Here is a 17,377-nt window from a genome sequence, read left to right as displayed (position 1 = left end):
CTATTTAATCAAAAAACAAAGTCAATTTTATACACACCAAAACCATTTGTAATATATATGTACACAATTACTGTGTAGGTAAATAAATGCCACTATATTAAAGATTATTTAATTAAGACACTGTTTGGCAAGAAGAGTTATGTACAGTATGTATTTTTATATTCAACGACAGTTTTTCGCATACTATTATGCCTAATCTAGCTATTTACAAATTCTATATACTTAATTTAGTGACAGCAGAAAGGTAATATTATACTGTCTAGATATTACAATTTGAAATACATTTATAGCGAAAAAGTTTTGATTACTGTCTATTCTTATTTATTGTTTACGTCGACATTACTTTTTGTTTCGATTATTATTATTATAAAATTAAAATTTTTGTTAACGCCATACGCGACTGTTCCGTGCAATATGCAGTAACGAAATGTTTATTCATATACAACAATCTTCGTGGCTTGGCCTCACGTACCCTGGTCGCTACCGATCGCATTGACAGAGACAGTTATATCGCTCTTCTCTTTTACACTCTCGCCCAACGTGTAATTTCGCCATTTTGTGTTTGGATGCGGTGTTGAATACGTGCGTTGTGTGAGTTGTGAAGAGAAATAATATCCGTTTCACTTTAAAAACGTTATTAAATCTGTAACGAAATGTGACATTATCGGATGTTTTATAAAAAGTAAGTGAATTATTGTATTTTGTAGTACATTTCTAAGTAGATCTTCATATGGTATCAACTTGTCAATACGACATTCTTGTCTTGGCACCAGCGCTGAGCGGACGTGCGGAGGATACTACGATTCTTTTCTTTTCATTATATATTAATATAATATTGATCTGTTTTTTTTTCTCTTGCTGGGTTTTGGTTTTATTTACATTGATAACATTAATGTCATATTTAAAAATAGTTGTTATAAGTACTTCGATTTAATAAACAAATAAACGTTTTAGGGAGTATTTTATCTTACAAAATCATTAGAATAATCAATTAAAGTTAAAATATGTCCAATATAATACATTAAAAGTTTACGTATATACAGAACAACACTGTATTTTATTACAAAATTGTAAAATTAAATCGCCATTAATAGCCAACAATAAACTAAACTAAAAAACTAAAGTTCTTATAAACGTTCAACAAATTTATGATTAGTTTTATAATTATGTGATTATATTGTTTTATGCTGCTTTTGCAAACTTGGTGTGATCATTTCGAAAATATATTTGGGATCAAGCATAACTTAAGTTTTATTATGTGTTGTGTATATTTGTTTACCTTATGTAATTTAGATAAATGCTAAGCGGCATTGAGTGTCCAACATTTACTACTTTTGTGTACTTCGTACAACTTTTTATTGCACATTGATTCAACATTTTTTTTTATAATAAATCTTATTATTCTATCTTTTTTTTAGATTACAAATTCTGCTATCGAGATTTAAAAGGTTTATTTTGCTTAAGATATATAGAGCTGCACCAATCTAAACGTTTATATATAGCTATAAAAGTTTATAATAATGAAAATGTAGGATTTTTATTATTATAACTTAAGCATGCCCTAAATTAAACGTCTCTCACTATCATATATATATATATATATATATATATATATATATATATATACATATTTACATATAAATAAGTATAAACAAATGGTCTTATATTAGATATAAAATAATGAGAAATACTTCGGAGTACATTTATGTCGTCGATAAAATATCTAACATACTTTATTTTATGAATACTTGATTATCAGAATAGACCATAAATAATTATTTAAACAAAAATATTACGGTGTTCTCTTATTAAAAATGTGTACTCACGGATAACCATTATTTTCTTAATATGTAATTTTAAAAAAACTACATTATTCTGACTATCTCGTATACCTGTTCAAAATAATATAACCATGGATGAATTGAAATAAATTTCTTCACGGTTTTTAATTCCGAGGGCATCGTCACTGTACGTTACTAGTGCTAGATTTAACAAGACGCGTAGTGACGTCAGGTAGCAATGGCCTCCAAAGTAGTTTCGAATCAGCGGTATTTGTTCGTATTTGTGACCGTATTTTATTAATTATTTTATTAATTATGCGTCCTTAAGTTTTTGATTATTTTTTAATTTAAATGGATAATTATTTTGTTTCTGTGTATACATATACTATAGCTTATTAGTATTGTAAATACTATACTATACTATACCTTTTTAGTATTGTAATAATTTCATTTTGAAAGTTTGTAGTTAAATTTTAAGAAAACCATGCATTTTTAATAATTTTAGTTACGTTAATGACATAAAAGTTTTTTTACGTTAAAAATGTAAACTAATAATCAAGGTATGAGAGATGTTAAGTAATACTTATCTGTATTATTGTTTAATATGTAAAAAGTTGTTAGGCAGATATTAGTATTTTTGTAAATAATTGATTTTGTTTGAAAAAATTAAAATGAAATGATTATAATTCTCTTCTTTGAGCTTATATGCTTATATACATAGAAATTATATTATATATTAAAAGAGTGATAAACTTTAATAAAATATTTCATTTAACGAAAAATAAGCTGATATCTGACATGTTTTCGGATCAATAAGTTGACGCGATGCCCCTCCAACGTAAATATTTTGTAATAAGCTATCTCTCTCGTTAGAAATGAACAAATGTCAGCTCGTCTTTTTCTAGCTGACGCAAGCGCAGCGGTTTCGCCATTTTGTGTTCGACTGTCGTGCGATGCGTGCCTGCCTCTATTTGTGTAAAAATAATAAAAGTTTTACTTTATTAAATACGTTTTACTTCTTATCACTTGCGCCGTTTGTATCGTGATATTTTAAATAAGTACTACGTACCCTGAAGTCTATCACATGGTTGTTTTTTATTAAATTAGTTAGCTGATTTTCAGAAAATTTAATATTTGCACATTTAATCGGTAGTTCTAACAGAATGTTACAACAGATTTTTTTAAATCAGCGTTGAAAGAGTAACTAACGAGTTATTTGCTAGGTTTATCTCGATAGAAATTGGAAAGATTAAATATTCGTATCACTCTTGTCTAATAATGCTCTATGCATATGGTTGTCATTGAATTTTAAGATGCTTAAAGGAGTCCTAAGTTTTTGTATTAAAGTTTAGTCATTTATAAAATCGAGTTATTGTCGACCAGAAATTGCAAGTAACTAGTTTTTTTTATATTAATTTCTTTTCCTAGAGTTAATAATAATAATTCTGAGGTTATGGACACGCTAAGTCATCTTAGTTTTTTTGTTCTTAACTGATTTTTAATATTACTAGCGTGATGGACAAGCAGAAAGACCGACTATTTATAATTCTTGAATATAGCCTTTGGATTTATGTATCACTATATTATAAATACTCTTCGGATACAATTCAATAAGACATATTATTGTATAAAAAATAATATAGGATATAAACACGCCTGGTATTAATTTCATGTTGATTTTTACATGACATATACACGATTAATAACAGGAAAATTTTGTAATATTGTCAGGGTCTTTCGGATAGGATCAATATTTCGAACCTGGTTGTCTAAGTGCAAATATTTATTTATATATTTGTTATATTAATGTTCATGCTTCGAAAAGCATCATTATATTACATAGCAAAGCCAATTTGAATTAATAAATATTTCTTTCATTGTATCATTTAAATCTTGGGGGTAAAATCACGGTGAGGAGTTCACTCGATAATGTACAAATCACTAGAAATTTTGATATCAAGGAACTCTTGAATGGTTCGAGATATTGCCAGATGTATGTGAATACTCTTTACGCTCATTACGCTCTTTATCTATCTTTTGAGTGTCTTCTGACTTTCCTTTACAGTTCTTATGATAAACTCTATTAGCAATAAAGATATAAATGGATGCAGTAGTAGTATTTAGCTAACTCTGCAAACTGCTAGCTTTGATATTTATGATGTCGAAGAAACTGTCTCTGGTGACAACTGTTAAGGTTTTATACGTGTAAATATCCACTTGTGATCACTTAGTGTCACTTGTATACGTCATGTGATAATCCCAGAAGAATCCAATTTTATAGAAGCTAGAATACAGTTGTACTATATTGACATCCTTCAACTTAAAATACCTAAATATGGTGGCCAGGCACTGATCTCAGCAGACAGCAAATTTTTACATTATTTTTTGTGATCTCATTCACAAACATACTCTTTATATTAGTAGGGGCAATACGTCCTTAAGCCATATTATCACTTAAAAATCCTTTGTTCTGTTTACCCAAAGTCTTTGCCACTGTGTTGCTAAAGGCTGGCAACCCATTTTTGTTAAACAAAGGAATATCTTATTAATAAAGTAGTTGTAAATCTGCCGCTAAACAATAAACTAGGTTATTATAGATGCTGCCGCCTATAAAACAATCACACCCGGCGCATTTAGACGCCGCGCCGTTCTGAGACCGAAGTATTTACTCGAGTCTCCGGACGATGCAACGACTTTAAGTCAGGCAGGGCATCGTACAAAACATTTTACAGCTGTTCGAAAACCAACTGGCCTCAACGGAATCGAGGTCGGGTAGTGAATTACAGGGTGTCGACAAACCCCGAGCATTCTAAATAGAAGTTTTGCTGAAGTTTCTTCCGATACTTTTTGTCCCAACGCTAATGATTTCAAAGTGGTAGTAATAGTAGCTAGGTAATGGGAACCCCGCAAGTCGTCGATCAGCCCTCTCGGTCGAAATTAAATTAGAATGCTATAACCTATGCGTCCCATTGGCGCCCTGTTCCCTCGACCCCCGGAAAATTGCTACTTGATCAGCATCTGAACCGATGATGCGGGCCTTCTATAGTAGTGAACACTATGTCAAGAGATGTACAAAAAATGCAGCCAAATTATATTTTATTTGATAGAATACAAAGCGAGAAGAATGTCTGCGTTAGACAAGTTCAAGAGGCGCTTGGTGCGCAACATTGCGCGTCGTATGCACCAGGTCAAGCAACCGGAGGAGGAGATGTGGAGAGAATTGAATCAACATTACGTCTGCGACTGTCGTTTGTTATGGTAAGTGGAACATTTGATTTTGAACAGTGAAACGTAAAACAATAAGCTTGAAATGCTATCATGTCTTTTTTACATATTTAGGAATCACATGAGGGCATTGACTTTAAAGAAACTGAAAAGGCTGTTGGCCGCTGAGGATCATTCCGACCGCATCACGAAGATAGCGCGCATGACGTTCACAGACTGGCTGACCTTCGATATGGTACTCGTACATGAGAAGATAGATGTTATTGCGGAGGTAATTTCACTATGAAAATTTTAAAGCGTAAAAGGAAAAATAATACTTCAATATAGATATCTGTCGTAAGAACATTTTTCAAAATCCCTTATTTAATTACAACTATAACATATCTAGAGAAATAAATAAAAGTCAAATAACTATCAAATCATTATCTTATGCTAGAAATTTGCTATTCTTGTTGAATCTTGTTAACCATAGGTTCCTGGCGGGGGCGGGCAGATTTTTATGGAACTCTATTTTATTAAAGGAATTAAGCAGCGTGGAGCCTTTCTTCATATGGTATTCCGCAAGGTAGTATGCCCGGGCCTGCCTTGTTAATAGTTTATATGAAAGAGCTGTATAACTAAGCTCTTAATAATTTTAAAATCATATAATATACAGATGAAGCTTTTGTACTGAGTGGTAGTGAGATAGTAGCGAATAATTTACCAACTACCTCATAACTACACAATTATTGGACAAATGTGCCTTTCTCTTAGTGTGATTGTGTTAGTATAAAACAATAAAAATGACTTATGTATATTGATTTAAGCGAAGATTCACCTCTTTCGCGAATTGCAATCTTTTTTCTCTTACTTAATAAAGTAAGTGAAAAAAAATGGGATTCGCGCGAAAGATAGTAATGAGCATTTTCGGTAACATACCAAAACTTTGTATGATTTGCTTAGAGCGCAACTAAAGAAAATTATTTAAAGTGAGGAACATTTAACTTCCTAGCTCTCTTAACACAGGGACTGTTTCATAATTGTGATGTTTTTTCCATTCGTCACTTTTCTTAACGTACTTTTATTACGAAAACATACGCAAATTTTCTTGGCCATAGTGCTACCGAAACCGCAGCTCCGTGCTTTTGGAAAAACGGTGCTGAGGGTACATGAGCAATAGCAGTCGTGCAGTCCACCGCCGCCAGAGCGTTGGCGTTGACTGAACGAGAGTTGACATCTGGATGATATTACTTTAAAAGCTTTATTTTTTTTAATTACACGAATCAAATTATAATGTTTATTGCCATATAAAAAGTGTAACAAGGGTCTCAATTGAATGTCTAATAACCTTCACATGAACTAACGATAAACTCTAAAATGACATATACTTGTCAATAAAAAGTATCTCCCAACACAAGTATTGCTATACTTCAAAAGAGACATTAAAATTAAACTTTTTGAGGTTAGTGATTTATTTAGTTGGTGGAATATATATTCGAATGTTTTCTTTTTAGCACACATACGCACGTATAAACACACCTTCAGACACACACATATACACATACTTATCATAACGTAAATTTGAATTATTAAAACTTATTTGCGTGATGTACCAAATATAAGTTATTATTTTAACGTGGACGGTAGCTGCTCCAAATGCTCGTGAGGACGTTATGAAATATCTGTATTTTTCTAACATAAATATTCAAGGTTTTTTATAATATTGTGTGAATGTGTTTTAAAAACTGGCTTTGGTTTCTGTTTTAAAATAGGTTGCGGGGGAGACTCAATGTTCGTGTATGTTAGCGAGAGGGTCCACGGAAATTTATCTATTTTCAATAGTGGAGAACTAAAATGTTAGTTTCCTTTCACTTATCAATGTAGGCAGATTATATATTAAGAAGCTCAGCGACGGGTATTTGTAAAATCTTGTATAATTTGCGATCACGATTGATCTGATATGCGCCCGCCGCAAGATTTTCAAAATAGTATTATAAAAAACTCGTTTACGTTTTATTATTATTACCGTGCACTTCATTATAGTGACTACAATCGTGTTATTACATTCATATAACGTTAGTATATATTTATTTTTATTCTCTCCCCTGTCCACAAAAATACAAGCGCCCAAAGAGGGTGTAAATTTTTTTTTACTATATGAACCTGAAAATAATATGCATTGAGTATAATTATTTTTATTTTTCAAAGGATATGATAGTTAATGGGAAACCGGAATCCTCTGTTCTCATAGACCTATTCAATCTCGTGGAAAAATACGACATCGAAAATCAGCCCGTTAAAAGTCTCCTTATGTCTTGGGTCGATTTAACTAAAGAGTACAACACTGGGTAAATATACTTCAAACTATAGTATTTTTATTTATATTATTGTCCACATAGGATCATTTACAATATATATCCAATTGTGTACGTTATCATGGAATGCCAAACGAGCCCAATTTAATAGAAATCAGAAGCAAGTTGTACCTCTCTATTACAGAGATTACGCAACAAACTCAGTTTCTTTTATTGTCACTTTCTCAATATCCTTAAAACTGTAGTGGAACAATTTCTTTCCCAAGCTTTATTAACTTAAATATTACACACTTTAATACGATTTCTTTACAAGTGTTTGTTTAATATACCACTGAAATTGATTTCATGATAATTTTATTATGCCTACAAAAGTTACTAATTATATTAAGCTTAGAGAACGGTATAGCAAGTTTACTTTTGTTTATAATACATGCTATATTTCTTGGACATAGATCATATATATATTAAGGGGATCGGAAAGTAATGCCGTTTCTGTCGACATATTTTACAGAAAAACCGATTGATTTTTACAGCTCCGGCATTGAATACTAGATGGCAAAAGGTTGTTGACAATGAAGGTAGAAAGGTAATGAAATATTGATAATAAATAAAAACTTGTTAAAAATGTAGTCGTGTGAATATAACTTAAGAAAACGACATTACTTTCCGGTCCCCCTAATACATATGTTTCGTATAATTATTTTGGTAAGCTTTTGCTTCTGCCTATATATGTGTGTGTATCGACAATGAATCGTCATAATAATACCTCCCCACCACTGCAAACCTTTTCTCTTAGAGAGTGTATAGCTGTAATTTTATACATTTTACAAACGGCTCTTCTAGATTGTCATAAGCTCAGAAAGAAAAAAAACTTAAGCTAATTGTTAATTTTTGAAGTGACTTAGAATATAGCTTCATATAATCGCCGAGTAATCGACTTTAACGTTGTTTTTAATTATTTTATTATTTCAGCGGGCGACAATGCTCTCCCATGCTGCTGCAACGTCGTTGGTGGCAATTGAAGCAGCTAACGCGGTCTAAAGTATACAGTTTCTGGCATACTTATCGGGGGAACCCTAAACTACTGGATAAAGCCAAACTTATAAAACCGACTAAACTACAGTTGAAAATAGTTGAGCGGTAAATATTAACGTGCACTTAGTTATTACTTTTGCAGCATTGAATTTTAAATTATTTATGGTAGTACGGATATTGTCCTAAGCGCACCTTAGGAAAGAGCGGCCAGGAGCGAGGGGACCGGAATGTAATGTTGCTTCCTTAAATTAATTTCACACGTCTACATTTTTAACAAGTTTTTATTTTAAATCAACATTTCATTACCTTTCTACCTTCATTGTCAACAACCTTTTGCCATCTTATACACAAATTTTCCATGCCAAAATGGTAAAAATCAATCATTTTTTTTTGTAAAACATGTCGACAGAAACGGCATTACTTTCCGATCCCCTTAATACAACATTTTCTGTACTACTATAGCTAAACCACCTAATAATTGTAATAACCTTAATACTATTCAACTGGAATACGATCATACCAGTAAATTTTGTTAAGGAACTGAAGGGTGCTCGAACCCAATTTCAATGAAGCTGTGAAAGCCCCCCGGACTGGAAGTATCCACATCAACGGAAACCATACAATGAATTTACAATACCCACACACTGTATTTCGTGCGACAGAGATAACGCTTTACGAAGTCGAAATTAGCCGATTGTCTCTTTCCGAAGGTTGATGTGCAATATTTATCGCCGGGTACTGTATGAAAGACGTAGGTTTTGATAAAAGCTCTTGAATATTTCTCCTTTCGTAAATTTATTCCCGTATTTTTTTCAGATATCCACATATTATAACCAAACCTTTTGACCAGTGGTCCGATCTGATATTGAAGAAGAAAGTTGTTCAAGCTTGTGCCTTTGTAAGTTTTATTCAAAGTATTTAAATGCCTTCCCTCTTCTTTGTTTTTTAAACTAACTAAACCAACTTTTAATAGCCGGCAGAATTTCGGTTAGGTCGTCTTTTTATTGAAAATATTGTTTCACTTTAGGATTTCTTTTTCTGCATACACACACCTGTCTGAATATTATAACACTTCAGCCCTTTCGTGTGTCCTTGTGTCGGAACATGTTTTATCGACGAATGACAGCTCAAGCCGAGGTTCCTCCGTGTAGTGTCCGCCAAAGCTTTTTTAAAGCTCGCTGGCCTCCCAATCCGGCGGAGTTGCTATGTATAGTGGCCAGAGCCAAGGCTAGCGAACCTTAGAAGCGGTCCACCTCAAACCTGCGGAATCGGTAAATGCCATTTGGGCAGTCCGGTACAAAAACTATAACACACATTGAAGATAGCGACAATTTAATTCTTTATGCCTTTTGTCTTTATTTTTGAACTCAGAATAAGAAATACCTTTATATTTTTATCTACTAGTTCACAGTATCGCGTCGTGTAATCGCTATAACAAGCTAAGATGCTTGTACAACTGTTACTAAGCTTGTATTGTTACTGTTTAAAAATATTGCGGAATACTTTGACAACATATTTAATTACAATCTAATTTAAAAACTAGAACAACGTATTATGAACCAACCATAGCATAACTTATGATTCAAATCTATACGTATTCCTTTTCGCCTTGGTTGTTATGGAGAAATAGTTATGGTAAAAAGAGGAGCACCTTTAGATATTTAATTTACTTTTGGATGCATGACATCTCCGTTCACTTACTTCCGTCATATGAACCACATGTTCAAAAAATTAAATTTTACTATTTGTGTAAGCGGACGTTTACCTTGTATATAATGTAAATACATGCGGATAAAAAAGGCTTATATGATATATATGAAAAGTTGAAATAATAGTGGTTAGGTCACTTAGTGCACAGAAAAGGTGATCGGGATCTTAAGATTGTGGAGTAAATATCACGGGCCGGCAAGCGCAGCAAGTCATCTGTCAAGACGACAGTTAGGGGACGAAGATGTAGGCCGCTTCCAACTAATATATCCAGCAAAGGACATCCCACGGTTAAAATCATTGGAATTATGTACTAATCTCTAACATATTATATAAAACTAGACGAGTCTCTCTTTCAGGAAAACGGAGGGTGGATGATAGAATCTAAAAGTAGTAACAATGGTGAGTGAATAAGTAAATGTTTAAGAATTATTTACGATTGTGATCAAATAAATTATTAGATTACTTTTTCAGTTGCGGAAGTAATAAATAAATTATATTCTTAGTTGAAATACATGTTTTTCTATTAATAGTAAATAATATAGTAAATTTCAATGATTTCTTAAACGTTTAAATTTAAAAGAGAATATTCGAACTTTTACGCATATTGAAGTTTTTTTTGTCTAATTAAAAATATTATGTTTTATAATTATCTAATATTTTTTTGCAGAAAGTGAAGCAGATCTTGTTTTAGTGGAACCAGAGGTAGAAACAATAGAGCTCGCTGCTGATTCCGATAGTGACAATGAGGTTACAGATAATGATGTGATTAAAAAGATTGAAAAAAATGTTGCGTCCATTGAAACTACAGATGTAAAACAAAACGTGGAAATGATAGTTAAAAATGAGCCTACCGATGAAATAATAAACGTCGATGAGGAGAACGACGTGTTTGAAAATCCAGGAAGTGATCAAATACAAATAAAAAGTGATAATGCCTCATTATGTGATAAAAATGCACAGGGAAATACCGAAGAGACCGACTTCACGATGAAGGAAGAACTCAATCTTCCGAAAATTACGAGCGTAATGGGTAACGTTACGTTTGCAGAATCTCATACAGAAATTAATGACGTTATTAACGAGCACAAAATCTGTAATATTACTCTTGATAACAAAGGCAACACGGTATCCGATGAAGATAAAAAACATGACGATAGTAACGTTTCTCAAAACTCGGATGTAATAACCGATATTAATACATTGCCTTTACATTTAAAATTCATAGACGACGGAATTGAGTTTGATGACGGTGATAATGAAGACATTTGTGAGAAAACCATAAACGAAAGTGAAGGTAAGATATTCTTCTCTTCTGCGTCGTCTTATGCGACTGAGTTTTCTTAAAAAAAGAACACTATTTTGGTAAAACATTGGAGGTAGTTTTTATAATTATCTTTCATGTGTCAAAACACTAAAGCCACCTGCCGTGGAACTATAACTATAAGTACTTATTACAAGTGACACCACCCTTATGATAAAGATTACATTTAATACAAAGATACAGTACCCGGCGATAAATATTACACATCGGCCCAAACGAAGGGCAGTGGTTTATGGTACGGTAGATTTAGTTTTCAGAATTATTTGATTGAGTTTCGGTGATACAGTGATGGAAAACTTCAAAGGGTTTGGAAACCGTGTAATGTGATAAGCGCTTCTGAGCTCAAGTTTAAACGTGACAAAAATAGACAAAGAAAGTAAAATCGATAATTCAATTTCTTCATACGACATCGTCATGATCGCGGAAAGTCACTCGACACGAGCACTTCAAGACCGGTCGTCTTGGCGATCTCTGGAGGAGGCCTATGCTTTGCAGTAGGCGTCTACCGGCTGACATGATGGTGATGAATCGCACAGTACATTGTACACGTAATTCCTATATATTTTTCATCATCAGATCTGACATTATCATTCAGTCACAAAATACAACTTACTCTGTGGGATTAATTCGATTACTTATAACGGGATAAATGCATTTTATGCAACATTTCGCCGCGCTGACCTGTTATATTAATATTGTACACCCACAGGTAAAATTTATTCAGATTTTTTTATTGTCATTTGTGTATGTAAACAATTCTTGTTATCTATTGTTTTTTTTTTCAGACAATGAAACAAAGTCAATCGACTCTTTGGCCGAAGACGATGCTACATGTAATATAGATACAAAAATTACTATGTGTGCCGTAACTTATACTAAGAAATTGGACCAAATGAATATTTTTAAGGGCAAAAGTTTTAATTTCGTTAAAGGTGATCATATAATTGAATGTGCGTTACGCGAGAGCAAGCCAATTCTAAATAATATTGTAACAGAAGATTTAAATATAGATCAAAGCTATGATGATTCAAATTCTTTTGAAATTCCTAGAGTAAGTTACACAAGTTGGCTATTACAAAAGCCAAAAAGTAGGAAATATAATCCGATACAGTTATGTAAGAATCCTGATTTTAATACCCGATTAAAAAGGATAACGGTTGGTTTCTTTACATCTGAACGCAATAGACGACTTTTTAGCGCTTGCAAACCGGTGACAATTGATATTCACAAAGGTTTTGAAAGAAAACTTGTAAATAACACTTTATACTTAAAAAGCTCAAACACACCTGTTAGTAAATTAGAGAAAAAGGGCGATACGTGTGAAAGTACAGTATCAGTTCTACCATCGGCGATACCAGTTCAAAGCTTAATCGACAGTAGTAAATTGAGTCTAGATGAATTTCTACCAAAGGCAATAGAGGCGAAAGAACACGGTTTGCCAAAACATGAAGACGTGCAAGTACTAGAAAATTACAATGTCTCTAATCTTTCAGATGTAGAACATTTAAATGTTGTCAATAAAAAATTGCTCACAGCTGAAATAAGTCCTATACTCTCCAATTATCCTCCTGTACAATTGATTAAAGTTCCATATAAAGATCCTGCACACTCGGCAAATGCTTATAGTACATCTATTCCTATCGACGAAAATAATTCGTCATCTTTAGAACCACAGAAGAAACGGGTCGTATCCAAAAGAATACAAGCACCAAAGATAAGAAAAATTGTACCACCTTGGAGTGTATTCTATTCTCAGGATTCTACAGATGAATCTTTGATTACCAAAGATACTCTCAACAAAGTATTGTGCTTGTTAAATGGTGTAGAGCCTAGTTATAGAGGGAAAAATAAAAAACGGTATCCAGGATCGCTTTTTAAGGAGACACCGGAAGCAAATAAAAAGGACGTCGAAGAAATGAATAAAAATGACGATAACCCTATTAATTTAGAAAAGGATGTTCAATTGGATACAAGTACAACCAATTTACAAAATGAAGAAAAAAAGGAAGTAACGGGATCAAGCAAAGCTACAACAAAAAAACGTAGTTTAAAAAATTCATACCACACATTTTCGACACAAATAAACTATTGTTGTTGGGCCAAATATAGATTAGAAAGAATTAATAATAAAGCTAAGAAAAAATTAAGACACTTATGCCCGAAAACAGAATGTTTTTGTTGTTGTCGCGACTTACTAAAGTCGAAATCTAAGAAAGTCATGTTAACCGATAAATATAAACTTAATCAACCTACGATTCCATTAAAAAAGCCCGATATTTCAGGTCAAATCGACGAAAGCAATGTAGAAAAACATTGTCGCTCTCCTAGTGCAATAGCGATAACAGAAGTTGAAACTGCTTCAATTGATACAATATTGAATCATCTTAATTCTGAATGCTCTATACAATCCCCTCTCACAAATTTAGTGCCCAGTTCGTTTGGCGCAGTACAATTCGAAGCTGAGGCAAACGATGCAGCGTTGCTGCCTTCTGTTTGTTTGACAAATGTTGAAATAACTGATATGTCGTGTAACCAAGACCTCGAAAATCATGAAAGTAATACCACGGATACGGAACCATCAGAGGTTCCGCCAAAAGCGCCACTGAAAGTTTATAAAAACTCCAAGAAAACACAAACTACGTCTGCAACGCAGAAGGCCATTATTGTTAACGATCTAAATAGTCCAGTAGCTGAAGTAATACCATTAGATGAAGATGAAACAATAACAAAAAGTTTACCATCGCCTTCATCATCCTTGACCCCATTATCAAATAATTCAGTCCAATCGATTATACCAAAAGGAGTAAACCTAGTACTTTTGCCTGACAATACTTTAAGTTTTTCAATAGACTCTGGGATAGAAATTGATTATGAAAGTTTATCTAAACTTCCTGAAATTCTTAATAGTGTTCAAAAACAACTTTCCGACTCAGCAAAAAACGTTCTTCCTCGTGTTAATCAATCTTTTATTACAAATATAAACGATCCGCCAAAAGACGAACAAAACCCTTTGTCAAACGATAATCGGGACAATTTATTACAAACACATTCTAAAGATTTGAGCTTAAATAGTGGAAATATTCACATTGAAAACTGTAAGGAAGATAGTTCAGAGTTGGTTTTGGACAAGTCTCATAACGCTGCGAGATTGACTGATAACCTTAATCCAAATGATAAGGTATGTAAAAGTGATAAATTACATACTTTAAATAAAACAAAAACTGACGCAGAAATGACAAACATACAAACTGACACTATATCTGGAGAAGCTAATAGTTGTAGTGCCACAGTCAGTTTGAAAAGGAAAACAATTTTGTCAGATTTAATGACATTGTCCGGAATTTCTCCAGAAGACATTTACAACAATGCTGAAGGACCTATCCCGTCAGAATCTTTAAGCAAAGATAACACAGAAATGAACACACAAGTCCTTTGCAGTGAATCATCCGATTCAATGTATAACCCAAGTACAGTCGAAAGTGTTGGTAATGTTAAAAAATATAAAAAACTTACAGTTAATAAAATAGTTAAAAAAATTATTATTTCTATACGCAGAAAGGCGAAAGTAAATGGATCTCTTAATTCTAATACTGTTATTGATCTTACTGATGATTTTGAAAATCCCGAGAATGTTGAACAAAATGAAACGAAAAGCACGTCCGTGCAATCACCTATAAAGCAACCATCATTAACGGATGGTGAAGATAAAAAATCAAAAAACTTAGGCAAACATTCAAAGTCATCACCGCTTTTGAAATCTGCTTTAGAAACTTCAACAAACACAAAAAGCATTAGATCAAAGGTTGAACAAGCTAAACGTCTAACTATTTTTCAACAATATAGGCAACCACGTAGAAAACCCTGTATTTTAAGACGTTCGCAAATAAAACAAATGTCTCTAAAAAAACAACACCGTGACTGCGCGTCCAATTCTTCTGATGATGAGCCGCTGGCAAAAAAATGTAAGCGTATTAGGGATGAAGGGACTGTGACTAGTTTCGCGTCGTCTATAAATTCTGAAAGAATTGTAGCAATTCCGAACTATGATATTTCAGTTGAGTTTGAAAAAGAAGAAACGGACACACTGAAAAAAACAGATATCGATTCCAATAGTGATGGAGAAGGAAATTGTATTTTAGGTGTTTAACAAATTAACTTATGTTTGTTTTAGGTTCATTGTTGTTAGTGATATATATTTTTACCAGTGATAATGATTAGTCTTAAACAATTTAAATGGGTGTATGTATACATATACTATTTCATTTCGTAACAGTATTATAACTTGAAGTAACTACTTTAATTACTATTTCGTTAATATTTCTATATTTCAATTTCTTTGTTGCGTAAATAGGAAATTTCGTTATGAGAGTTAGGCCATTTTAAAAATTGATCGAAGACCCTGTAAGTAGCTTCATTTATAAAATAGCAAATTATAAAACTAGCAACAACTTTATTGTGTAATTTAAGTTAGTGAAAATATATTTTTAAATTAGTCAACATTTAGATGTTACAAAATTAAAAAGATTGATCTTCATTTAATGGCTATTATTATGCAAGATGTAAGATTTATTGGACAAATATAGGATAATTTATTTTTATTTTAAAGTTAGTTTTACCATACGTTTATTAATAGTTTTCTAACAATTTGCGACAATCTAATAAATTATTGTTCTAGTTAATTTTATTAATTTATAATTAAAATAATATTTGAAACTTATAAAAAGTATCAAATTACTTTTAAACAATGACTATTAAATAAAAGCGTTTTTTTTGACAACAGTGTAAAAATAACGTGACATTTCATTTAAAATAACGTGTGTGGTCAAATAGAAATAACTTTTTTTACTTCGACCATATTCCTAAATTTGGAGACATGTTTTAAGAATCTATATCTATATAAAATTTCGTCTATACAAATGTGAAATATTGTACCAATATTGTGAACAAGTTTCGTGAACGTCGTACTTAATAGTATCGATCGAAATTTGTAAGCCATTTGCACACTGATATAAATAACCTCTTCACTTGTATAATTTGACATACAAACATGATACGACAGAACAAATTTAAAATTTCATCGTTCCTATAGGTTTTTTTAATGTGTAGAATTTTGGCTATAGAATGATAAGCTTGTGGCGGTGCCATAATATATTTAAGATTTTATTTTTTTTTAATGTAAGAATTGGCAAAAGTTGAAAGTAAAACAAATATTTCAACAAAGACTGTGATATATCTTTAGAAATATATAGTTCTAGTTAAAATTGTACAGAGTTCTCATTAAAGTAATTATAGTGCTGTTGAATCCTCATAAATAATTAATTTTACTATACTATTTCCGTCGGAAAGGGTTATAAATAATAAAATTGAAGATGATCATAAGGAACACAAACAATTGTAACGAAATTCAAAGATGACACGAACATTGTTTTTTTTTGTATTAGTAGCAATTGTTTTTTCAATATAATACCAACATCATACTTATTTTATTTATTACGTATACCTTTAACGCTGTTTTCTTATTTTTTAATATTAATATAAGGTTTTAAATAAAAAGGTGTTTTTAAGCAACAAAACATATGTATTTTTCCACAACAGACTTAGACTATTTTGCCACTAGTGTAAACGCATCCTGTCGATATTATGATTAATACTAAAAGATAGGCATTTTATAGTATTACCTCTGTCCTACGAATATAGTATAGTGTTTAGGATGTTAATGTAACATGAAGGTGAATTTTTAGAATAAAAAGTCATGAACGTTATCACACTTTTAATACTACCCATATTTTCCTCTGTATAATATACAACACGATTTATTAATAAAAACATACCATGCTATGTAACAATAATATACAAACAATAATACATTGAAATATTTTCTATATTTTATCTAATATTCATTTTGTTATGTGTATATTTCTTGTAAAACTTTTGGTGGTGATAGATAATTGCCGCCGCAAGAACAAGTATGCGAAGGCATTTCAAGACAGGAAGAAAATTAACACAGGTCA

The 17,377-nt window shown here is 32.0% G+C and overlaps 1 protein-coding gene across 1 annotated transcript; it reads left to right on the top strand.

Annotated features, from left to right (window-relative positions):
* Nucleotides 1-579: 579 nt before the first annotated feature.
* On the top strand, nt 580-15,964 carry LOC137925363 (uncharacterized). The gene is made up of 9 exons (XM_068768792.1): nt 580-682; nt 4,889-5,039; nt 5,121-5,277; nt 7,194-7,333; nt 8,273-8,440; nt 9,152-9,233; nt 10,402-10,444; nt 10,713-11,339; nt 12,152-15,964. The coding sequence occupies exons 2-9, from the start codon at nt 4,906-4,908 to the stop codon at nt 15,511-15,513; spliced, it is 4,713 nt and encodes a 1,570-aa protein (XP_068624893.1). The 5' UTR covers nt 580-682; nt 4,889-4,905; the 3' UTR covers nt 15,514-15,964.
* The last annotated feature ends 1,413 nt before the right edge of the window (nt 15,965-17,377 follow it).

This window comes from Battus philenor, unplaced genomic scaffold (genome assembly GCF_028537555.1).
Source record: "Battus philenor isolate CCGP_79_NKW_IND1 unplaced genomic scaffold, ilBatPhil1.0.hap1 SCAF_27, whole genome shotgun sequence".
In the NCBI taxonomy this organism is placed as follows: Eukaryota; Metazoa; Arthropoda; class Insecta; order Lepidoptera; family Papilionidae; genus Battus; species Battus philenor.
This window is presented reverse-complemented; position numbering and strand designations above follow the sequence as displayed.